Here is a 24890-nt window from a genome sequence, read left to right on the forward strand (position 1 = left end):
GTGGCTCTTCCGTCCCAAGGGCCGACCCATAGATTTCCACTGCTCTCCTCTCCTCTGCCTTCTGCACATCTGCGTTTCAGGCACTAGACTCAACTGTTCCTCTTCCTCATTAGTTACCTCCAGACCTGGGCGCTGTTGACTCTCCATCAGAGGGCTCAGGCTCTGCCTCTGCCTCTCTCTCTGCCAGCTCCATCTCTCTTCCCCCTGGAAGGTCCCAGGTTGCCCTGATGCTGACCCTGATACCCGCACCTCCTCCTCCTCCTCTGATTTGGCTGCTGGAGGGGCAGAATAGAATAGTTCCCCAACCTTTCCAGATTGGTGGCCCAGAGGAGGTAGGGGGGAAAGAAGGGAGAGTTTTGTTGTGCACGCGAGCCCCTGTTGCGCTAGTAGGGCCACGACCCCCTGCGATGCGCGAATGGAGCTGTGAGCCCTCCTGCAATGCTCACGCAAGTGGGGCTATGCACATGCCCACGTGTACGCAACACCCAGGCACTCAAGATTGGAGACACCTACTACAGGGTTCATTTGGAATTCTGTTTGCGAAAAGAAGCGTTCCTGTCATTGGAAATGTATATCAATTCCATGATTAAGTCTGCCCTTCAAAAACATTCTTGAATTCCAACACAACCATTTTTCTTTCTTCCTTGCCTTTCATTTTAGGGCAATTCCCCACCCGAGGGGCCACGCACATTTGGCAGCCTTGGTGAGCCACGAATGTAAGCCAGCTCTGTTCCTTGGGCGTTGGAGACGTGTTATTTTTCACAGGGTGCTTGGGACAAATCTATCGAGGCACATTCTTCACCGCTTGCACAAAATAACTTTGTGACGTACTCTGCAAAAGCAGCCGACCTCTGGAGGCATGTGCCGAAACAAATGCACACCGCCACTAGATTTTTGCAGCGTGGTCAGCAGTCACCCTAATGAAATCATGATTCTCGAGCCAAACTTCAAAAAAAACTTCAAAAGATTTATTAGAGGCGACATGCTGGCACTGCCCTGTATGAAGCCAACTCTGGCATACAGTCCCCTGTGACTCTTGTTTCGCCCCTTCCCCCTGGGTGTATCATAAATCAGATTCTCCAATTGAGCCCATTCACAGGTTGGGTGTCATCAATCACATTCTCCAATTCAGTATATTGGTGGGCAAAAGCTCTGGTATTGTAGTTACAACCTTTTAAAGAGAAGAGTTGGAATGTACTTTCAATTTCAAACTCTACTGCTCTTCCAGATTTCATTCCCCCCCCCCCTTTTTTTATGGCAACTACTAAAACAGGCAATATTCTATGAGTGGACAATGACACCATTAAAGTGCTAGAGCAGGGGTGTCCAACCTTGGCAACTTTAAGACTTGTGGACTTCAACTCCCAGAGTTCCTCAGCCAGCTTTGCAAAGCTTTGCAAAGCTGGCTGAGGAACTCTGGGAGTTGAAGTCCACAAGTCTTAAAGTTGCCAAGGTTGGACACCCCTGTTCTAAAGAACTAAAGAAAAGTGACTTTGATGGACCCATTTCCAGCCTTCCTGAACTTCCAGGAGGCCCATGTTTTGCCCTCCCCGAGCCTCCACGCGCCCCCCCCCGGCTGAGGAAATTCTGGGAGTTGAAGTCCACAAGTCTTAAAGTTGCCAAGGTTGGACACCCCTGTAGCTAGAGGGATGCTGGGAAGCTCAGGATGAGAGCATCCAACCGTGGCCACTTTAAGACTTGTGGACTTCAACTTCCATGATGGGGAATCCTGGGAGCTTCAGTCCACAAGTCTTAAAAACGGCCAAATTTGGAGAGCCCTGATATATACAGTAGATGAAATTTCATCCACAATTTTGAGTAGAAGAATGAAGCTCTTGGGTTGCCTGGTGTTGAACCTGAGCCACAAGGTAGTCCTTGACTCATGACAGTTCATTTAGCAACCGCTCTAAGTTATGACGTCACTGGGGGAAAAAAATGACTTACACCCATTTTCACATTTCATGGTCACAAGATCAAAATTCAGTTGCTTGGCAACTGACTCATATTTATGGCGATTTTCCTATGTCCCCGGGGTGTGTGTGTGATCCCTTTTTGTGACTAACTCTCAATCAGACTCAACGGGGAAACCAGGTTTCCCTTAATGACTATGTTACTGACTTAACAACTTGCGGCGATTTGCTTAACAAAGATAGCAAGAAAGGTCCATAAAATGGGACCGAATTTACTTAACTCTTTGCCACAGAAATGTTGGGCTCAATTGTGGTTGTAAATCAAGGACTTCTTTGTGTGAGTGTCTCTGTGTGTGTATGTATGTACGTACACATACACATACACATACATACATACATACATACATACATCTATCTATCTATCTATCTATCTATCTATCTATCTATCTATATATATATATATATATGGATCTTTGGTTGTTCGGGTTTTCTCCCGCGTAAGATTCAAAGTATCTAGGCAACGTTTCGATGAAGTCTCATTCATCAGCATCAGGCCTCTGTCTTCGGTTCTTGCTTTTCAGAGTGATGTGAAATTGCAGCTGCTTTTTTCTTTCCAACTGCCAGTGGGGGTGGGACTTGATTGGGTGGGGGCTTGGCTGTGTTCTGATTGGGTGGGGGTGTCTTCTCATTGGTGGGGGGCCTGGCTGTGTTTTGATTGGTTGGGGGTTGGCCGTGTTCTGATTGGCTGGATTTCCTGCTGCCCGGCTTCGAGTTCGAGGTCGCGCTGCATCTCCATAGTGGGTGTCGGCCTGCTTCATGTATGGCTCGGAGGGGTTTGAAGTGGGCAGTGATGAGGTTGCAGTGTAGCTTCTGGTCCATGTAAGTACCAGCGAAAACTTAAGAAATATATATATATATATATATATATATATACACACACACACATATATACACACACACACACACACACACACACATATACACACACACACACACACACACACACACACACACACACACACCGTATTTCTCAGAAAATAAGGCTGGGCCTTATTTTTTTACCCCCAAATGGCTAGGCCGTCTTTTTGAGGGGTGACTTAATTTTCCCTGCACACGCACCCTCACCTAGAGTGCCCAATGCGTGCAGATTCACCTCGCCACCAGGCCACTTCTATCGGCCGTTAGGAGCAGCCTGCTGGCGAGGCATGGCTGTCTGCAGGGCGCTCTAGCCTAACAGCAAGTTTCCCCCCTCCCTGCCTTTCCCCCCCATTTCTGTTCACCTCGTGTTGTTCAAGCGATGTGAGAAATGGTGGGAAACACATGCTTTAAATAGGCCCAAATTTGGGGGACGGGGCTTAATTTCACTGCATGCGTATAAAACAGTGCTGGGCCTTCCTATTGGGTGGGGACGTATTGTTGAAGAAATACGGTGTATGTGTGTGTGTGGTGTGTGTGTGTATATATATATATATATATAATATATTTTCTGAGGATACACACACACACACACACACACACACACACACATAGCTAAAATTACGATATTAACCAGGTGTTTTCCCGTTGTGTCTTCTAGCATACAATTTCTCCCATAGGATAGATCACTTGTCTTTTGGAGAGCTCATTCCAGGCATTATTAATCCTTTAGATGGTACCGAAAAGATTGCATCAGATCGTAAGTGGGTTCTATTTGTCGGGGGTAGGGTGGGGTGGGACAACAGCTCAACAACTTCGTTTGTTGTTGGATTACAATTCTCTCCTTGATTTCCCTAAATGGCATTTATTGCATCATTTTCGTGGAATTTCTAATGACTCCGCCGAGGTTTTAATCACACCTCCGCTGAGATATTCAATAATTACAATAATAATGGGTAGTGTAATACGTTTCATAAATAAATGTCATTTTTTTTTACGGAATCTAGCCTCGATGGTGCATTTTCCGTGGAACACCTCTCGCTTCCCCCAAATTATTAATATATTTACATAAAGATTAATTATCGCACGTGGGGTGTTGAGCCTTTTGTATAAGCACAAGGAAATGGATATAAGGAGGCACGAGAGATTTATGAAGCAGTGATTTCGTTTTATTCGTGGATAAATGAGTTTATCTCGTGTTGAAATGCGCTTTAAAACTTTATGACATAGAATAAAACCAACGATGTAGGATTGTGCTCGGACCGTTGTTTTTCTTGCGTGATGAATTTTGTTTTACCTATTTTTTCTTTTGGGGTGGGGTGGGGTTCTGCAGACAATCAGATGTTCCAGTACTTTGTCACAGTGGTGCCAACAAAACTTCAAACACACAAAATTTCAGCAGAAACGCATCAGTTTGCAGTAACAGAAAGGGTGAGTCCTGGCGTCAAAAAAAGAGCAGCGTTTATCTCTCTATATATACATATATATAAAAGCAAAATACCACTCATGAATCATCACAAAATCTCCAGAACTGTAAAGCCTACAAACTTGAAATTTGGCACGTATGTTCCTCTTGGCTTCTAGGTGCTCACTAAGAAAGGATTTTTTGAAATGACCATCAGAGCTTTAGTATTTCCTATATTATTATTATTATTAACACGCTCTGATGCTAAGGAGTTCTAGTCCCCCTCCCCAAAGGGGGACTCTTCCAAATACAAACACAAGCAGAGGAGAGGAGTTTCAGTTTCAGAGCACCAAGCAGCTTTAGTACAGAACAGCTGAGCTAAGCCACGCCCAGGCTCCTTGCTGTCTCCTCCTTGCTCACGCAGCAAATACTCTTTCACTTTCCAAACAACTCTCAATTCAACTCAACTCTCACACACTGACATGACGCTAGCCAGATGAATACCGATGGATGCAGAGGCACAATCCCCCCCGCTTATTTTCCTCCATAAAAACTAAACCCAATCACATAGTTTCGTAGTGAAGCACGGGTATCCAGCTAGTATATATATGGTATGTGTGAAGTATAGATGCCATTTTCTTCTGTCATTTTCCTTTATGATACAAAAGTAGAATATTTTAGAAATATTTTGTGAGTGTGAGCTGTAGGTGCTGTTTTCTTCTGTTGTTTTCCTTTATGATAAAGTAAAGTAAAATACAGCTCTTGCAATAAACAGATGTGCGTGCAAAGTCCGTAATTAAATGATTTCCATTTTTTCTTTTTTCTAATGTTTCTTAATGCGTGCCAGCTCTTCTGAAATACATTTTAAATAATTTATTATTTAAATAAATTATTTTATATGGTGGGGCATGGCCACCACTCGTGTCGGGGGCACCTGTGGAGACTCTCCCTCACTCTTATTCTAATCTTCTTCCTTCCTTCCCTTTTCCTTCTCCTTTCTTCCTCCTTCCCCTCTTTTCTTCTTTTTCCTTCCTTGCTCTCTTCCCATCTTCCTTTCTTTTTTCTCTTTCCTTGTTCGCTTTCTCCTTTCCTATCCCTTCCTGCATGCTCAAATCCAAAAGGGGAAACATTTATCCTTTTCTTTGTTTTTAGTTTGCTTTGCTAGCCCTCTGCCAGCGAAAATGGGGCTTGGAGGGGCTGCCACGGCCTCCTGCAGCCCTCTGCCAGTGGGTCCCCAAAGCTCCATTTTCGCTGGCAGAGGCACCACGGGCTGGTTTGACGCCGCTGGTCTAATGTATGTAAATTAGAGTCTTCATTTGTCTCGGACCTAATACAGTATTGCAAAGCTATTCCTGATTCGGTTTTCCTTCTTGCTGCTCTTCCTAGGAGCGCGTGATCAACCACGCGGCCGGAAGTCACGGAGTCTCTGGAATTTTCATGAAGTATGATATCAGTTCCCTTATGGTGACCGTCACCGAGGAACACATGCCCTTCTGGCAGTTTATCATCAGACTCTGTGGTATAGTTGGAGGAATTTTTTCTACTACAGGTAAACCTCCCCCCAAAATAAGACCCAACCAGAAAATAAGCCCTAGCATGATTTTTCAGGATGCTCATAATATAAGTGTCAGGATTCCGGCAGTTACTCCCATTTAAATCATGAGTCTAAAGCCAAACTTCCAAAACTTAGAAAGGATTTATTGGGAGTAAACATGCCGGCTGCACCGCCTGGGTGTAGCTGACTCTGAGACACATCATTCATTGTCACCCTTGGCCCTGGTTTTTCCCCCACCCTCTGGGTGTACCGTAATTCATATTCTCCAATGGGACACATCCATAGCCAAGAGTCATCAATCATGCTCTCCAGTTAGAATTTTGCGGGGCAGAAACTTAAATCACCTAGTTACTATCTTTGAAAAACTATTTATGGAATGCACTTTCGGTTTCCAAGCTGCTTTACTGCTCTTTCAAACCCCTTTCTGTTGGCAACTCTTAAAAGACCAGAGAAATATTTTATGAGTTGACAATAAGCCCTACCCCCCAAAATAAGCCCTAGTTAAGATCGTCAGCCATACGGATGCATTTAGTACCGTATTTCTCTGAAAATAAGACCTAATGTGACTTTTGGAGCAAAAATTAATATAAGACCCAGTTTTATTTTTGGGGAAACGTGGGTATTAATAGATGCAGGGGGTCCTTGACATATGACCATAATTGGGGTTGGAATTTCCACCGTTAAACAAGGAAATTGTTAAGTGAGTCACACCTGATGTTATGCCTTTTTTGTGACAGTTGTTAAGTGAATCACTTGGTTGTTAAACGAATTCAGAATCCTTAGCTAATGACTTAGCTTGTCAGGCGCTGGTTGTAGCCACTTTACCGCATCAAATAGAATAACCAACATAACCAAAGGTTCCATTTGTTCTCTTACCGTAGGCATTTTACACAGCATTGGAGGGTTCATCGTGGAAATTATCTGTTGCCGTTTCAGACTGAAGTCTTCTAAATCTACACCTGTAAGTATTCTGAGTAACACCTGGGATTTAATTAGGGTAGGTGTAGCTCAGGGTTGAACTGTGAGGTCTTTGGTGCTCTCTTGAGCTTGCTTGTTGTCTCCCAGACGTTTCACGAACCCAACTAGGAAACATCCTCAGGGCGAGATATCTCAGTCAGTCATTTTGGTCACTGATGACATTCCCTAGTTGGGTCATGAGACGTCTGCAAGCAAACAACCAAGAACTCCAGATAGGGCTTTGTGTGTATCTAGCCTTAGACAGGACTCTGCTTTCCTCTCCTGCCTCACACAGAGAACAGAATAAGGTTATAATCCAGACGAGGGGAAAGGATCCTTGGAAATCTAATGGCGCTCTTAATTGGAGCACAGCTTTGGTGAGGGTAGATAGCCCATCCCAATTTTTAGGGACCTTCCTTGTAACAACACCCTAACCACAGGGGTGGGCTTCAGAAATTTTAGCAACCGGTTCTCGGCCTGGTTGCTGGGTGGGTGTGGCCATCGTGGGCATGGCCCAGTCGGCCTCTTACACCACGGTGGGGGCGTGTTTTTACTCTCCCTGGGCTCCAAAGGCTTTGCTCAGGCTTCCGGGAGAGCGAAAACGGCCCCCCTAGTCTCCGGGGGGCCCCTAGAGGCTGGAAACAGGCCTATTTCTGACCTTCCGGAACCTCCAGGAGGCCCATTTTTCACCTTCCTCGAGCCTCCGTACTGGCCCTACACTTACCTGGCATCCAAAATGGCCCACGTGGGGACTCGGGGAGGGGCGTGGCAAACTAGGGGGTGGCATTTGCCGCTTCCCCGAACTGGCGATAAAATTAGCTACCAGTTAGCTACGGGTTCGGGCGAACTAACTATCTCTGTAGCCTTTTGGCGAAGAATTGTGGGAGTCGACACTGGGACATATTTGGAATTACAAAGTAGTTAGGAACCGCATGGATAATCTAATCCAGCCACCTGCAATGTGGAGAAAACCCAGCCTCCATATCCATAGGAGATGGTCTCCAGCCTCTTCTTACAAACCCTCCAGAGGTAGAAAACGCACAACTTCTACAATGAGACCGTCCCACTGACTGTCTATGGAGAGTTTTTTCAGTCCATCAAGTCATGGTTGTTGTTTTTTTTTCCAAAAGACAACCGGACTTCGTTTTCCCTTGAAGAGATTTTACTGCTTCTTCTGAAGAACTGGAAGAAGCTTCTTGGATGAGAAGCGAAACCTCTTCAAGGGGAAACAGAATCCAGTTGCCTTTTGGAAAAAAACCTCTTTGGGGACGTTTTATTAATTGTTGGAGAGTCCTTGCCATTAGAAAGTTGTTCCTCCTATTTAAATGAAAGCTAGGTGGGTAACAGCCATTATTTCAGGATCCTAGTATCTGTGACCATTGAAAATAATACTTTGCTATCAAAAGATGAAGAGCTGATGGGGGAAAAGCTAATTTCATCTCCCCAACGGCCTTGATTAATTAATTCTGAATTCGCCTCATAGCATGCTGTAGGTATCTCTCGTAATACAAGTGCACAGAAGTAATTATCAAATTGACAGTAATAGAACTCAGGCTTTCTATTAGAATAGAATAGAATGGAGCTGGAAGGGACCTTGGAAGTCTTCTAGTCTAGCCCCCTGCTCTGGCAGGAGATCCTATACCCATGATGGCGAACCTATGGCACACACGCCACAGGTGGCATGCAGAGCCATTTGTGCTGGCACACGAGCCACAGGCAAACTTACCTCACTGCGCATGTGCGCGCCTCATGGCTGATTTTTCGGTTGGTTTGAAGCCTTTTTCAGCCTCTACAGGCTTTGCAGGCTGAATAATAGGCCCGTTTTGTCACTGTAATACCGGAAGTGATGAAACGAGCCTATTATTTGTCCTGCAAAGCCTGCAGAGGCTTTTTTCAAGCCTCTGGGAGGCCAAAAAAGGCCTCAAACCAGCCAAAAAATTAGCTATGAGGTGCGGTGCAGGTAAGGGGGTGGCGGGGGAAGGATTGCGTGCACATGCGCAGGGTTCGTTGCCTTCTGGGTGCTGGCACACAAGTGTGCACACACAAAATTTTTGGCACAGTTGCCCAAAAAGGTTAGCCACCACTGTTGTATACCCATTCAGACAAGTGGCTGTCCAGTCTCTTCTTAAAAACCTCCAGTGATGGAGCAGCCACAACTTCTGGTGGCAAGCAGTTCCACTGGTTAATTGTCCTCACTGTTAGGAAGCTTCTCCTTAATTCTAGGTTGCTTCTCTCCTTGATTAGGTTAGTTTCCATCCATTGTTTCTTGTCCTGCCTTCTGGTGCTTTGGATAATAAATTGACCCCCTCTTCTTTGTGGCAGCCCCTTAAATATTAGCCCTTAGTTATTTTGAATAAGTTGCTTTGGTATAATTCTTCCAAAATTAGTGACAATATTAAGGCACAGGAAAGAAAGTTAAGAGTAGGAGAAAGTCACAAAGCAGAATGAACACTGTGAATAAACATTAGAAGTGGTACGGCGATTGTGACAAAATCTGTGATACATCTTTCATTTATTTTTTTATTTTATTTTAATTTATCTGCATCCTGCCTTTATTGTTTTTATGAATAACTCAAGGCGGCGAACATATCCAACACACCTTCCTCCTCCTCCTCCTATTTTCCCCACAACAACAATCCTGTGAGGTGAGTTGGGCTGAATGAGAGTGTCTGGCCCAAAGTCACCCAGATGGTTTTTATAGTGAAGGCAGAACTAGAACTCACAGTCTCCTGGTGATTGACCTAAAGTCACCCTAGCCAGCTTTTATGGCCAAGGCAGGACTAGAACTCACAGGCTCCCAGTGATTGGCTTAAAGTCACCCAGCCAGCTTTCATGACTAATGCGGGACTTAGAAATCACATTCGCCTGGTGATTGGCCTAAAGTCACCCAGCCAGGAGACTGTCAGTTCTTTTATGGCTAAAGTGGGACTAGAACTCACAGTCTCCTGGCGATTGGCCTAAAGTCACCAGCCAGCTTTTATGGCTAGGAGGGATTAGAACTCACAGTCTCCTGGTGATTGGCCTAAAGTCACTCAGCCAGCTTTCATGACTAAGGTGGGACTAGAACTCACGTTCGCCTGGTGATTGGCCTAAAGTCACCCAGCCAGCTTTCATGACTAAGGCAGGACTAGAACTCACAGTCTCCTGGTGATAGGCCCAAAATCACCCAGCTGGTTTTCATGGCGAACTCAGGACTAGAACTCACAGTTGCCTGGTGATTAGCCTAAAGCAGGGGTAGTCAACTTTTTTATATCTACCACCCACATTTGTATCTCTCTTAGTAGTAAGTTTTCTTTAACCGCCCACCGGTACCACAGTAATGGTGATTTATAAAGTAGGGGACAAACCCCCACCCACCCACCGTGAAAGCTGGAACGCCCACTAGTGGGCGGTAGGGATCAAGTTGACTACCACTGGCCTAAAATCACCCAGCCAGAAGACTGAGTTCTTTTATGGCTAAGGCGAGACTAGAATTCACAGTCACCTGGTGATTGGCTAAAATCACCCAGCCAGCTTTCATGACTAAGGCGGGACTAGAACTCACAGTCTCCTGGTGATTGGCCCAAAGTCACCCAGCTGGTTTTCATGGCGAAGGTAGGACTAGAACACACTATCTCCTGTTTTCTAACCTGGAGCCTTAACCACTAGGCCAAACTGGTTTAAACTTTCTCAAATAAATCCGTATTATGATTTTTTTCTTTAGAAGAGGAATAGGTGGAGTTGAGCCACAACGAGCCGAAATGCATGAAGAAGGGGAGGAAACAAAAAATTACGTTTTCTCTGTTTTGTTTTGTTTTTCTGACAGGTTCAACTTCCAGATAGTCAACGAAATGACCACGAACCTCTAGCCACCGAAGAGGCGACGCAATAGCCCCTCCTGCAGAAACTCTAGTCTTGACATGAAAAGACATTTTTTTAATAGCAAAAGATTGTGCAATACATTAAAGACACGGAGCCGGGGGGAACAAACAAACTAGCCTTTTTTTCCCCGGCAACGAAAGAAGGGAAAGCAATTAAACTCTGCGCTGTGACTCGTTTCGTCCTTTTCAAGGATTTTTAAAAAGTCGCTGAGATGATCCTTTCATTTTTAAAGTCCTCCTTCCCAGAACGAGAAACAGGATTGTCACGGAGAGGAGAATTGATCATTCAGAAACTGGATTTAAATCGTGAAAATTTATCAACTCTACATTCTGGGAGCATCGCAGAGTCCCGTAGATTGATAATCTTCAACGGGAATGAAATTGGAAAGTGATGTATTTTCCGTAGGCAAGCGAAGCGAGAAAATTTTGCAGCCGAAACTCACAAGCCCATATAATTCTGTTTTTAAAATGGGGTGCGAGATACGATTGGTTGGTATTTTTTTAATTTCTCCCCTCATCTTTTAAAATGTCACTCCTATCCTAAGAGTGTGGGAATCCCAAGAAATGGAGAATTAATGCACAAGAAAGGAAATTAAAAATCTTATACTGGGAGCAGAGCATGTATACCAATTTACGAATTGGCTGTTTGAACAAATGTGGAAAACCTTTTAGCGTATTGTTTATTGTCAGACTCTTTCTGCAAAACAAAACAAATGGACCGATCGAAGAATCATGGGCTCTTTGCACTGTAACATGGTTAAGAGAAATTAACAGCCTTAGGGGTACTGTTGAGAGTGATTGACAGCCTTAGGGGTACTGTTGAGAGTGATTGACAGCCTTAGGGATACTGTTGAGAGTGATTGACAGCCTTAGGGGTACTTGACAATCTGAAGAATCCATCATGGTTATTTTTAATTTTCTTGAGTTTTAAAGTACCATCCAATTGGATTACAATTCTGATCACCATATTTTTGGAGGCTGAGTCATACAGATAGTCCTTGACTAAATGAACTACAGTTCATTTAGTGACCATTTGAAGTTACAACAGCACTGCAAAGGGGGACTTATGACTGTTTTTCACACTTAATGACTTGCAGCCTTCCCGTGATCAGGTGATCAAGATTGAGATGCTGGGCAACTGATTCATATTTATGACGGTCGCAGTGCCCCCGGAGTTACACAATCCCCTTTTGCGACCTTCTGACAAGCAAAGTCAAGGGGGAAGCCTAGATTCACTTAACGACCGTGCTACTAATTTATTGCCGTGATTCACTTAATAACTGGCAAGAAAGGTCATAAAATGAGGTGAAATTCACTTGTCTTGCTTAGCGATGGAAATTTTGGGCTTAATTGTGATCATAAGTCGAGGATTTCCTGTATCGGCGTTGCCTTGCATTAAATCTTTCTTGAATTTATGGCAGACGAAAAGAATAATGAAATTAGTGGGCAATTAATATTGCAAATTTAAATTTTTAAAAAAGGGATGTGGTGGCTCAGGGGCTAAGATGCTGAGCTTGTCAGTCAGAAAGGTCGGCAGTTTGGCAGTTCAAATCCCTAGTGCTGCGTAAGGGAGTGAGCTCCCGTTACTTGTCTCAGCTTCTGCCAACCTAGCAGTTTGAAAGCATGTAAAAAAATGCAAGTAGAAAAATAGGGATCCCTTTGGTGGGAAGGGAACAGCATTCCATGCACCTTCGAAAGCGTTTAGTCATGGCCGCATGACCATAGAGACGTCTTCGGACAGCACTGGCTGTTCTTTGGCTTTCTAACGGAGATGAGCACTGCCCCCAGAGCCTAGGAAACAACTAGCACGTATGTGCGAGTTAATATTGCAAATTAACTATGAATTTGACTGAATTGAATCCAGTAGCTTTTAATTCCACGCTCTTTATACCATCAGTAAATATGGGAACCATAATCTAAATTGTGAGCCTTATCTTATCTATCCAACTGATATGCAAAGCAGTCGCTATGATGTTCTGGTTGTCAGTGAATTTTATTTAACGTCCATCTTCATCTGTAAAAAATAAGAACTTAGATGTCCGTTATTTATTTGGAAAGTTTAATAGAGGAAAAAGGTAGGATGCACATCTGACTCCATCACAGCTTCCAAAAATATTCCCTCCATTGAAGAATGAAAAACGTAGGAATGACACTTCAAATGTACCAGCTTGGTGATTTATGAATGGTTAAAAAAAAACCCAAAACATGGCTGTTAGCTGGAAAGACCAAAATGCAATGGGGGCGGAAAATCTGATTTTAATGACAAGGACGGAGCAGGATGAGCAACTATGATGGCTTTACCATCTGTGGATTTCAAGTCACTAGCGGGCTGAAAAATTCTGGGAGTTGGTCCACCAATCGTAAAGATGCTAGCTATAGTTGCCCAACCTGGAATAGACAATCTGATGCCAGTGGAAAATGTCATATTCCAGCAACGCTTGTGGGCAGATGGAACGTAAGTCATTCAGATAGAACCACATTTTGGGGGCCATTAAATTAGTAGGTTTAAAATGTTTTGCAGAAAGTACCGAAAGTATCGTTTCCCCGGTCCTACCCCGAAAGTAAGTCCTAGCTTGATTTTTTAACATGTGAGCCCAATATAAGCCCTGCCCCCAAAATAAGCCCTAATTAAGATCCCACCCACTCCAGAATGGATGGGTAAAATTAAGCTAGGGTAGGGATGGGTGTGTGTGTGTGTGTGTGGAACTGCCCTACTAATTACCTTTGAACAGTTGTAGCCAGGCCTTGCACACCCCAACACCTGCCTTGCTGGCCCATTTCTTTGACAAGGCTGGCAAGGCTTTCCTAAAGGCCTCTGTAGCTGAGAATAAAGCTCTAGATCGATCCAGAGCTCTGTTATCAGCTGCAGAGGCCTTCAGAAAAGACTTGCCAGCCTCAGAAGAAGTTCCTGAAGGTCTCTGACAGTGAAAAAGAGGCCGGGGGTGACATCCCCCTCAAATAAGACCTGGTGCCTTTCTTTGGTGGCAAATTTTTTTTTATAACAGGGTCTTATTTTCGGGTATTTTTGATGTACCTAACTCACCCAGGCTGATGGCCTTAATCTTCTAAAGCAGGGGTCTCCAACCTTGGCAACTTTAAGACTTGTGGACTTCAACTCCCAGAGTTCCTCAGCCAGCAAAGCTGGCTGAGGAACTCTGGGAGTTAAAGTCCACAAGTCTTAAAGTTGCCAAGGTTGGAGACCCCTGTTCTAAAGAACTAAAGAAAAGTGACTTTGATGGACCCATTTCCAGCCTTCCTGAATTTCCAGGAGGCCCATTTTTTGCCCTCCCCGAGCCTCCACGCGCCCCCCCTGCACTTACCTGCAGTAAGGGCGTGTGGGGACTCCTTCAAGGGGAGGGGAGGGGTGGCGGGGCCAGCCAGGAGTGGGATTTGGGGTTCTCCAAACTGCACAGAATCTTCGCTCGGGGCTCTCCCGAACCCCCAGCAGCCCAGCCCTGGTCATAAGTGTGAAAAATGATCGTACCTCACTTTTTTCCAGTGTCGTCGTAACTTTGAGCGATCACTACACAAACTGTTGTTAAGCTGAGGACTCCCTGTGCTTTGTCTGTCCGAGCAGACACCAAGTGAGAAGAAATGGCTCAAATATCCTTGTTTAAAAAGCCATATTGTCTCAACTAGAAACTATAATTTGTATTTTACATTTCACGAGGCTCTTTGGAAATGAAGTGTGTGTTTAACATTGTTGTTCCCTGTTGTCATTTGCCTTACTAGTCACTAGGTGCCCTCATTATTCCACAATCACATTTGGGGGTGGGGGGTGTTTGGAGTATGAGTTATTTCAAATAATATTTCCATTGATGCAAAACCAGCAATATTCTACTGGATGTAGGCATATGAAATTATTTGGTATTCATTAAATGTCCTCATACAGAGTCCTATCCCAACTGCAAATAAAATAGCATTTTTTATTCTTTTATTTTTTTTTTTTGCACACAGCACTGGGGTACAATTTGTAGCTATATTTAGTAATCCTTGAGAATTGACTCATAAAATCCGCAAAAACATATATCCTATTTATTGAAATGAGTGGGCTTTCCAGTTCTGATTGCTTGAGGAAGCACGTAATTCTCATTAAGCTTTTTATTTTTAAAAAGCTCCCCATTTCCTGATCATGAATGAGTCCTAGAAAGAAAATAGAGATAGATTAAAGAGAGACAGAAAAAGCCTATTGATGGATGGGTGGATGAATGGATGGACGGATGGATGGAGATAGGAAGGTAGGTAGGTAGGTAGATAGATGAGAGAGAGAAATAGATACTGAAGGATGGGCGGAGAAATAGATACTGATGGATGGATAGACGGACGGACAGACAGACATAGCTGACATGACAGATAGATATAGATAACATGACGGATGGATGGATTGATAAAGATATCGGATGGATGGATGGAGAAATAGATGATAGATAGATAGATGACAGACAGAGATAGATAACATGACGGATGGATGGATGGATAGAGAAATAGATACGGATGGATGGATGGATGGGCAGAAATAGATACAGATGGACAGACAGACAGACATAGCTGACAGAGATGATATAGATGACGGATGGATTGATAGTTGACAGATATAGATGACAAATAGATGACGGATGATGAATAGATAACGAGAGATACCAGTGGATGGATGGATGGACGGACTAATAGATATAGATGATAGATAGATGATAGATAGATAGATAGATAGATAGATAGATAGATGACAGATAAATGACAGCTGACAGACTAAGCGAGATCAATACTGGATATTTAATATATATATATATAAATATTTAGCCTTATTACTGATGATAGCTCTCAGCCATCCAATCAAATATTTTGCACATTGTAAAAACGGAGATCAGACTGACAAAAGATCTCTCGCATTGCTTATAATGTTCTCAGAGGAAATGTTTCAAGGTCCGATACGGATGTAGGAACCTTCCTTAAGAACGGCTAACGTGTGTGCATATTGTAGGGCAGGCAAACCGCAGCAACATCGTTTTCTTATGAATTCAATAAGGCTGGGCAATGAAAACCCACCATCTAGGGAGAAAAAAAAAACCCAGCTTGTTGACAAATTCATATTTGGGGGGAGCTGGAATGTACTTGAGCATCTGCAGGCTGCCAGAAATGCATACGAAGGAAGAAAAAGAAATATTCAACAGATAGAAATGTTAAGGATTAGCAGCTGTTCAAGAACAAAAAAAAGCCCTCGGATCAACACAGAAATTTCTGCTTGGGAAAACAATTCCAGCACAAGTTGCTTCAAAGGCCACGAATCCAGAGAAAACCAGTTGGATAATAAATTGGTTTTAACCATGCAATTATTGAAGCAAAACCAAAAAAAGAGGTTGAAACTTGGTTTATCCGCCAAGCAGAGGTAGAACCAGCTGAATTTTTCTTTTAAAAAACCCCCAGTTTTCTTACCCTAATATAGTAGTCTTTGACTTAAAGCCATTCGTTTAGGGACAATTCAAAGTTACTTTTTATTTTTATTTCTTTAAATGCATCTTTATGTGAACAGTGTGGATCCAGGTCTTTTTAACATTTCAAAGCAAACATGACCATATTTACACATTCCTGCTATTAGCTTTCTTCAATATTCTCATACAATATTCTCTTTATATCAATTACTACATTCTTAATATCATTTTTTTAGTATATATTCATTGTAATTGCTGTATTAGCTATAAATTTATCAAGTTATATTCCTCAAATAATCATTCATGAATCCATTTTAATTTGTATTATCCCCACAATTGTGACGATTCAAGTGACAATTCAAAGTTACGACGGCACTGAAAAAACTGACTTATGACTGTCCTTTCAGTTATGATCCTTGCAAGATAATTATTTTCTTTCTTCTCATCCAATATTGAGAACATCTGCATCCTACTGTCAGAGTTTGGGGAACAAATTAAGCTGAGAAATGCAGAAATGAGAAATTCAAAGTTGATGCGTGTACACACACACACACACACACACACACACACACACACACACACACACACTGCAGGAAGGCGGAAAATGGTTTGCGTAAGCAACAAAGTTAATAACTTTGTTAATAATAATTTGCAATAAAGTGACAGTCCCTGACATCGTTGTAAGAGGTGCTATCAGAGGGAGGTGATGAAAGCTTCCATTTGATCTTTCTGGGCAGAAATATTTTGCAATTTTTGCAAACACTAGTGAAATTGAAGCAGAGGCTTACAAACAGAGCTCACCTCTAGAGAGAAATTTAATTTATCTATCTTCAAGGGAACCAGTTGGTTTGAAAAAGATAGAAATAGGCCATTTAGGTCGGGAAGACTCTATTTTCCAGTGCATCAGGCAGACACACACACACGGCAATTGGGGACAGGCTCAATATATACAGCTAAAAGGAAATATTGCTGTGTGTGTTTTTATGTGTTATGCATCAATCCTGGTTTTTTTTTAATTATTATTATTAGGCTGCAACAGAAGTGGAAAAGCAAGGCTTCTGCAATTCACCTTAAAAACCTGATGCCCCAATTCTTTTCTTCTTCTAATCACAAACCTTCAGGCAATACATTACACACACACACACACACACACACACGCACACACACACATGAAATAAGGAGATTGCACTAAGGAAAGGCAAGTTTTTACACAATTTCAGCTTTCCGCTGACAGAGAGAAAAAAAAATTGAGAAAGATCAAAACCATTTTTGGACAACCTCAAAAAACTAACCCACTGTACATTCTACAGCACTTCTTTTTTTTTTTTTAAACAAAAAGCATCGTGAAAATACAGGTAGTTCTCAACATGCGACAATAATGGAGCCCAAAATTTCTGCCGCTAAGCCAGATAGTTGTTCAGTGGGTTTTGTCCCAGTTTATTTTATTTATTTATTTTTTTTTGGCCGTAGCTGTCACAGGAATGACTGTAGTTGTATTTAGTTGTGCTTTGCAACATAAGTGTTTGGCTCGATGGTGGTCGGAAGGCGAGGAAATGCCTATTACCGTTAAAACAATTAAGACGAATTTCTCACTTGGAGGACCGTTAGGGTGAAGAATGAGTCAGGCTGCTCGCGTCTTAATATTCTTTGCTGCACCCGTATCAAGATGCTGCACAGATTCCACCAGGAGCTTCCAACCCATGAAAACAAGTAGCTTATAGAATAATTAATGGATCCGGTTTTCGGGAAGCAGCAAAACAAATTGATGGATGGCTTGAAAATATTCCTGCGCCGGAACCACTGAGTCAAACAGAGTTCCTGGAATCCTGTTCCACCCAGATCACTTAATCTTCAGCGAAAAGTCTGTAGAGATTCTCAGTCATCCAGGTCATGGTTGTCCCAAAGGTGCTTTAGATGACACATAACAGATAATCAGGGTTGGAAGGGAACTTGTAGGTCATCTAGTCCAACCCCCTGCCCAAGCAGGAGATCCTACACCATTTCTGACTGACTTTTTCCTGGAGGCAACTGGACTTCCTTCTTTTTTCTTTTGAAGATGTTTCACTTCTCATCCAAGAAGCTTCTTCAGCTCTGACTGAATGGTGGGGGAATGGAAGGATTTATACTCCTTGCAGACAGCTGGTCATTTGAAAGAGTGTTGTTGAGGCCGTGTGGAGGTTAATCTGTCTCCTCAGGGTGACCTGAATGATGCAAATGGTTCCTGTATAATCTGCAATTTCTCCTCTGGAAATCCATTCCTACTCCCCACACCATTCCAAGGGTGTCCATCCCAAATTGGATAGCTAAAAGTCTGTAGAGATTCTCCATTATCTAGGTCATGGTTGTCCCAAAGGTGCTTTTTTTCCGGAGACACCTGGACTTCCTTGTTGTTTTTTTCTTTTGAAGATGTTTCGCTTCTCATCTAAGAAGCTTCTTCAGCTCTGACTGAATGGTGGGGGAATGGAAGGATTTATACTCCTTGCAGACAGCTGGAAAAATTGCAGACTCAGCAACACTCAGGTGACCCTGAAGACACAAACCTCCAAGTAGCCCCAATGACCCTCTAAAAGGATGCAAATGACCAGATGTCTGCAATAAGTGTAAATCCTTCCATTTCCCACCATCCAGTCAGAGCCGAAGAAGCTTCTTGGATGAGAAGTGAAACGTCTTCAAAAGAAAAAACAAGAAAGTCCAGTTGCCTCCTGAAAAAGCACCTTTGGGACTTACTGAATTATCTTTAAAAGGATATGCTGCCTCTTGTCACACAAAATATCTCCAAATCCCAAGTGAACCCACTGAAGATTCAGAAAGGACCACATCTCTCTCCTACCTAGTTTATGATATTCAGGTATTGTTTTCTCCAAGGGTTTTAAATTTTAGAAAATCCAGTGGATGTTTTTCTTGAAGCACACCTTGCTTTCAGAACCAAAACCACTAATTGCGTCCATCCAAATGAGTTTAATATTCCCTCTCCTTCTGGAACCACATCAAATAATTTGCTTTTCTGTTAGAAAACACTGATAGCTTAGAATGTTGGGAGACTGACAAGATATATTAATCTTTTAATCTTTCAATGTATGATTAGTAGAGTTAAGATAGCCAGAAATTATGTGATTTCAGTGAACTGAACTACTGACAAGCTTGAATCGGTATCAAAATATTTTATTTGATTTGAAATGATCATTAATAAAACTCTGTTAACTGCACAGATTAGATCCCAAATAATATACAGAAAGAATTGCTTTGCTTAAGACACAGAAATGCTGGTTCTATTGTAATATTTACTGTTCACACACGTTTTTAAATTACATTTTTGCATATACACAAAAGAGTTATGGAAAAATAACACTGTCCCAAGAGTACAGTAATTAATCTGTAACCACAGAGTCACTATTAAAAATAGTTATTTTATTGTTATTTCCAGATGGGGATTTCAATATCTAGAATGTCTTGTGGGCAAAACTTATTCTTCTGTCTGTGCCACTAAAATCAAAGAAGTTGCCCCTTTTACATTTTTCTTTTCCTCTTCCTGATAATTCCAATTTGCTTCAGGGAAAATGCAATCCCTGATTCCAGAAGCATCAGGGTTCAAGAAAGCTTGCCAGCAGGGAAAATCAAAAAAGAATATCCCCATGCTTGTAACATGCAACCAAGATTCAAGTTGCTAGTAACTAAATCTTAGTTTGCTTTCGCAAAATGTGGAAAGGTCTATATTTAGGAAAAAAAATAAAACACAGCCCAAGTTTTGCACATTGATTATAAACAACTCGATAATACCAAAGTTGATATTGATAGAGACTCTTCTCTCTATAGCTGGATGGAGTAACAATAACAGTGAACCTATTGTCAACTTGTAAAACATTCCTATGCCTGTTTCCAAGTTGCCATGAGAAAGAGTGGGGGAAAGACCTGAAGGAGCACACAGCAAATAAAATCAGAAGCACATTCCAAGCTTATCTCACAAAGATTGTAACTTAGGCACCTGGGTATACCGTCTGGGAAAATCCTTTATTGGTGAATGTGAGCGATGACACCCAGCCCATGAACTGTGTTTCATTGGGGAAGCTGAATTATGATACACCCAGGAGCATGGGGGGAAACAGGGTCATAGGTGATTGTAAATTACATATCTCAGAGTTGGCTTCATACAGGTCATGCTGGCATGTTGCTCCTAATAAATCTTTTGACGTTTTCTGAAGCTTGGCTTGAGGCTTATGATTTGTGATTGCCGGAATCCTGACACTATTTGTCTTTCCCATTGTGGAAAACTATTTGGAAGGAATCCAGAAAAACAGAATTGGAAGGCCGGACACAGACTGTTCCTGAAAACCTCCAGTGATGGAGCAGCCACAACTTCTGGAGGCAGCTCATTCCACTGGTTCACTGTCCTCCCTGTTAGGAAGTTTCTCCTTAATTCCAGGTTGCTTCTCTCTTTGATGAGTTTCCATCCATTGCTTCTTGTCCAGCCTTCTGGTGCTTTGGAGAATAGATTGACCCCCTCTTCTCTGTGACAGCCCTTCAAATACTGGAAGACTGCTATCATGTCAACCCCTTAGCCAGGGGCCTCCAAACTTGGCAATTTAAGGCTTACGGACTCCAATTCCCAGAATTCCTCCATCAGTCATGCTGGCTGGGGAATTCTGGGAGTTGAAGTCCACAAGTCTCAAAGTTGCCAAGTTTGGAGATCTCTGCCCTAGGCCTTCTCTTCGTTTGACTAGACATATCATTCATCGCACAGTTTGGCCTCCAGGCCCCTAAACATCTTGGTTGCTCTTCCCTGCACCCTTTGTAAAGCCTTAGCATCTTTTTCGTATTGTGGTGACGAGAACTGGATGCAGTATTCCAAATGAGGTCTTACCAAGGCATTCTGAAGTGGGACTAACACTTCATCTGATTTTAAAATGTTTCGGTTCTCCTTTGAGCACAGCACTTCCCTTACAATTCATTAAAACAGTCTTCCTTTTTCTGGCTTCCATCCAAACCGGAGAAAATCTTGGCATTCCTATAACCTTTTATTAAAGGTCTCATTAAATTTAATAAGTTAAATTTTTAAAGCAGCAGTAGCACCTTGGACAGAAGCCTTGGGTGGAAAAAACGTGAGTGGAACAAAGCCAGAGAAAAACATTGGGTTGACGTGAAGCCCTAAACATTTCATCCCAATTATTTTGAAATATGCCCAAGGGTGAGTTGGTGCTATCAAAAATTATACTTACGATGCCTTTAATTTCCTGGTAATTAAATAGCTTCCGTATTTTTATTCATGTACTTAAAACAGTTAAATCGTATTGAATTATACCTATGTAAAGATATCAATAGAACAGGAAAAGCATCAAAAGAGAATGAATTTAAACCTAATGGCATCTGAAACCAGAAGAAATACATTTTTGTGCTGCCACCCTTTTCTCCTTTTAGTGTGGAATATTAAACATCGCTGCATAATTTAATAATAATAATAATAATATTTGTGTTTCATTTTAAAGGAAACCAGCAGTATTGTTGCATTTAACGAGTATTTCCACCTGTCCTTCAACAAAACTTAACTTCAACGGTCTCGTGTAAATCTAGTAAATTCCTTCAAGTTAATCCACTGAAAAATGCTTCATTTTCTCTGCTAGTGCTTCCCTCATCACAATATGTTTTTTCAAGTTTTGCACTTCATGTGACAGGTTCACATCCCAGACGGACACAGAAGACAGTATCCCTGTGAAAAAAAAATCATTTAAAAAATAATCAACAAAGATACTACAAAGACAAAAATGCTGGGCACATTTGTCAGTGCTTGCATTCGCTGCCTTTTAAAAACAGGAGCCAAAATAGAGAGGTAGGCATATTGCTTAGCATGAGTAGGAGAAAAAAATTACCAAAAATGTGAACTTTGATTTCACTTTAAATAAGTCTCACTTTTCATACACAAGTTGAATAGATATTTATTGTACTAATCTGGTTTGGCTTTATTTAAACTAAAATTGGTTGATCCCAAGAAAGCCACAGATACATAAAGGTTGCTGGAATTCTTTCCTAATAACTCCTTAGATTTTTCTACGATAAATTACTTATCAGAATTCAAACTATATTTCACTTGTTTCCTTTCAGCTTGTAAGGAGAACAGTGATAGCTGGTACAATCAATGTCTCTGAGGGAAAAATGATTTAGATTTATATCATTTCAATAATTATCTGGATTACTGATGTGGTTGACTTGCGATTGGGAGAATGAATAAATTAATATCTTTCTAGCTTATGGAAGAGTGGTGTGGTGACTTAGTGGAGCCCTCGCCTCACAATCAGGAGGCTGTGAATTCAATCCTAGGTAGAGGCAGATATTTCTCTCTCTGGGCACAATGAGTATATATCGGCTGAACAAAACTCTGTACTGGTGACAGGAAGGGCATTGGGCCATTAAAACACCCTGCTAGCTCCATTCGGTTGCCCAGACTCCACCCCGCAAGGGATTACGGGTTCATTATAAGAAGATGATGAATGATGATTAAAAGAGACAGAATGTTATATTTCCCCAAAGGAGAAATGGAGAAAAATTTTAACAAAGACAGAAAGCGGCTTCCAACAGCCTCCAGCAGATGCCTGAAGTCTTTAGAGATGGATATTTTGGGCCCATTAAGAAATTCATCAACAAAACATCTTCAGCTCCAGCTGATGGGATAAAGAAGGACCAGACAGGACATTAACTCCGTTCATTGAGAAAAGTGGAAGCAATATCAGTTCATTAAGAAAGGCAGGCTAGAGGCAATAGATAATAGGATAAAATCAATTACACCTGCCTGACAGGATTAGGACCAAGGAAGCCAATAATTAAGGCCCATCATGAACCTTTGTGCAACAAGTAAAACCAATCACGTAATAAAAGCCCACAAAGCAAACCTTAAAATGACAAAATATTCTAAACCAGGGGTGTCAAACTCAAGGCCTGTGGGCCAGATCCCGCCAGTGGGGTGCTTAGATCTGATCCGTGGGGCTGGCTTGGAAACAGTGAAGGACTGGCCCGTGGTGCATCTACCAATGAAGCAGAGGGCTGGCAAAACTAAAATTCAAAACGAAACAAAAGGAGAAATGATTCCCCTTTTGCATTTGAGCCTGGAAGAAGAAACAGTGAAAGGGAAAGAGGAAAGAGAAAGAAAGAGAAGGGAAGAGGGGAAGAGAGCAAGGAAGGAAAAAGAAGGAAAGAGGGGAAGGAAGAGGGAAGGAAAAAGAAGAAAAGGAAAGAAAGGAAAGAAGGAAGGAGGGAGGGAGGCAGGAAGGAAGGAGGGAGGGAGGGAGGAAGGTAGGTGTCAGCTTTGGAAGCCATATTGAGATCCGATGCTCCCACGCTGCCATAATTGAGCCTGGGAAAGTGGGAATGGGGGGTGGTGGAATCATTGGAGAATATCTGGTTAGACAAAATAAAACTCTTCTCCTGGTTGAAGGTCATGAAGTGTGGTGCATAGTGAAAAGGAAGTCTTACTTTTGGACGATGGTGATTGGGCCATGTGATGAGATGATGGGTGCAGGGGGTGGATTTGTAGCTTTTACTTTTGCAAGGAAGCCCGAAACTTTCAGATTCGGGATGCCACAGATGTGTCAGTTTACTATCCAAATAAAAAGGAACCTTTGAGGAGATGTCTGTCTCAGGAGTTATTGGTTGGAATGGAGGTTTGCTGGAACGCTGACAGAAGGAAGATTATAATGAGAGAGAGTGAGGGTCTCAAGGAAGTCCTGCCTTAGCTCTTGGCCACCACAGAAGCCCCCAATACGGGTCCCATATCAGGCCATGGCCACACCCACCCCACAGGCCTTCCGAGGTCAAACACAACCCTGATGCGGCCCTTGATGAAATCTACACCCCTGCTGTAAGCTGTGTAAAAATCCTAATTTGGCAGCTGTCCCAGAACCGCATGCCGATTCTACTCCTCAATAAACTGAGTCCTTCCTTCCAGTCAGCCCTCCATTTTATTTTCCAGCGCATACAGTCTCTCCCGGCTTGGAACTAAACCAGACGGATTTTTCTTCCTACAGCAGCCGTGACTATGACTGAAACTTTATTATTATTGTTGTTGTTTTTTAACCACATCCTACAGATCATCTTGCCAGCGCTAACATTGTGGCCCGCTGCAAAATTAGAACAAATGAAATACGGACTCAGGCTTACCTTTAATGTGTCTGTCTTCTTCATGGCTATAACCCAAGACCAGAACGACATTTTTGAGGGTGCCTTAAATTAAAAAAACAAACATGAGTATTTTAATTAAATTCTATATTAAATTAATTAAATCCTATATTCTTCCTGTCAAAGCCTAAATAGTTCTGTGCATGCACCAGAATGTGGGGTGTGAGACTTTGCAGGTCTTTCCCCCATTTTGGAAAAAAAAAAATCAGGAAAATCTTGCTTCTACCGGCCTCAGCATATAGAATAGAATAGCAGAGTTGGAAGGGACCTTGGAGGTCTTCTAGTCCAACCCCCTGCCTAGGCAGGAAACCCTACACCACTTCAGACAAAGGGTTATCCAACATCTTTTTAAAAACTTCCAGTGTTGGAACATTTACAACTTCTGGAGGCAAGTTGTTCCACTGGTTAATTGTTCTCACTGTCAGGAAATTTCTCCATAGTTCTAGGTCGCTTCTCTCCTTGATTAGTTTCCACCCGTTGCTTCTTGTCCTGCCCCTCAGGTGCTTTGGAGAATAGGTTGACCCCATCTTATGACCGTTTCTCACACTTACGACTGTTGTAGCATCCCTAGAGGCAGATGATTGACATTTGAATGCTTGACAACTGACTCACATTTATGATGGTTGCAGTGTCCCTGGGGGGAGTCACACGATCCCCTTATGTGACCATCTGACAAGTAAAGTCAGTGGGGAAGCCAAA

General features: G+C 42.4%; 2 protein-coding genes across 8 annotated transcripts in view; one reads left to right on the forward strand and one right to left on the reverse strand.

The window, feature by feature from the left end:
• Positions 1-11316, forward strand: part of ERGIC2 (ERGIC and golgi 2) — a 37003-nt gene extending 25687 nt beyond the window's left edge. For 3 of the 6 annotated variants that reach the window (XM_087935553.1, XM_087935554.1, XM_087935551.1), the window contains 7 exons: positions 661-716; positions 3487-3585; positions 4159-4256; positions 5617-5779; positions 6667-6746; positions 9320-9387; positions 10548-11316. In XM_087935553.1, coding sequence (XP_087791679.1) covers positions 661-716; positions 3487-3585; positions 4159-4256; positions 5617-5779; positions 6667-6746; positions 9320-9387; positions 10548-10590 — 607 coding nt within the window. In that variant the 3' untranslated portion in view covers positions 10591-11316. The remainder of the gene's footprint in view (positions 1-660; positions 717-3486; positions 3586-4158; positions 4257-5616; positions 5780-6666; positions 6747-9319; positions 9388-10547) is intronic. The other 3 variants (XM_087935556.1, XM_087935557.1, XM_087935555.1) reach the window with 1 other exon arrangement.
• A 7855-nt stretch (positions 11317-19171) lies between these two features.
• LRRK2 (leucine rich repeat kinase 2) overlaps positions 19172-24890 on the reverse strand; it is a 96886-nt gene continuing 91167 nt past the window's right edge. For both annotated transcript variants that reach the window (XM_087935524.1, XM_026701233.2), the window contains exons 50-51: positions 24174-24236; positions 19172-21732 (exon numbers count right to left, since the gene is read on the reverse strand). In XM_087935524.1, the coding sequence (XP_087791650.1) occupies positions 21611-21732; positions 24174-24236 (185 nt within the window). In that variant the 3' untranslated portion in view covers positions 19172-21610. The remainder of the gene's footprint in view (positions 21733-24173; positions 24237-24890) is intronic.

This window comes from Pseudonaja textilis, chromosome 5, assembly GCF_049901715.1.
Source record: "Pseudonaja textilis isolate UNSWEBS1 chromosome 5, rPseTex1.2, whole genome shotgun sequence".
Taxonomy (NCBI): Eukaryota; Metazoa; Chordata; class Lepidosauria; order Squamata; family Elapidae; genus Pseudonaja; species Pseudonaja textilis.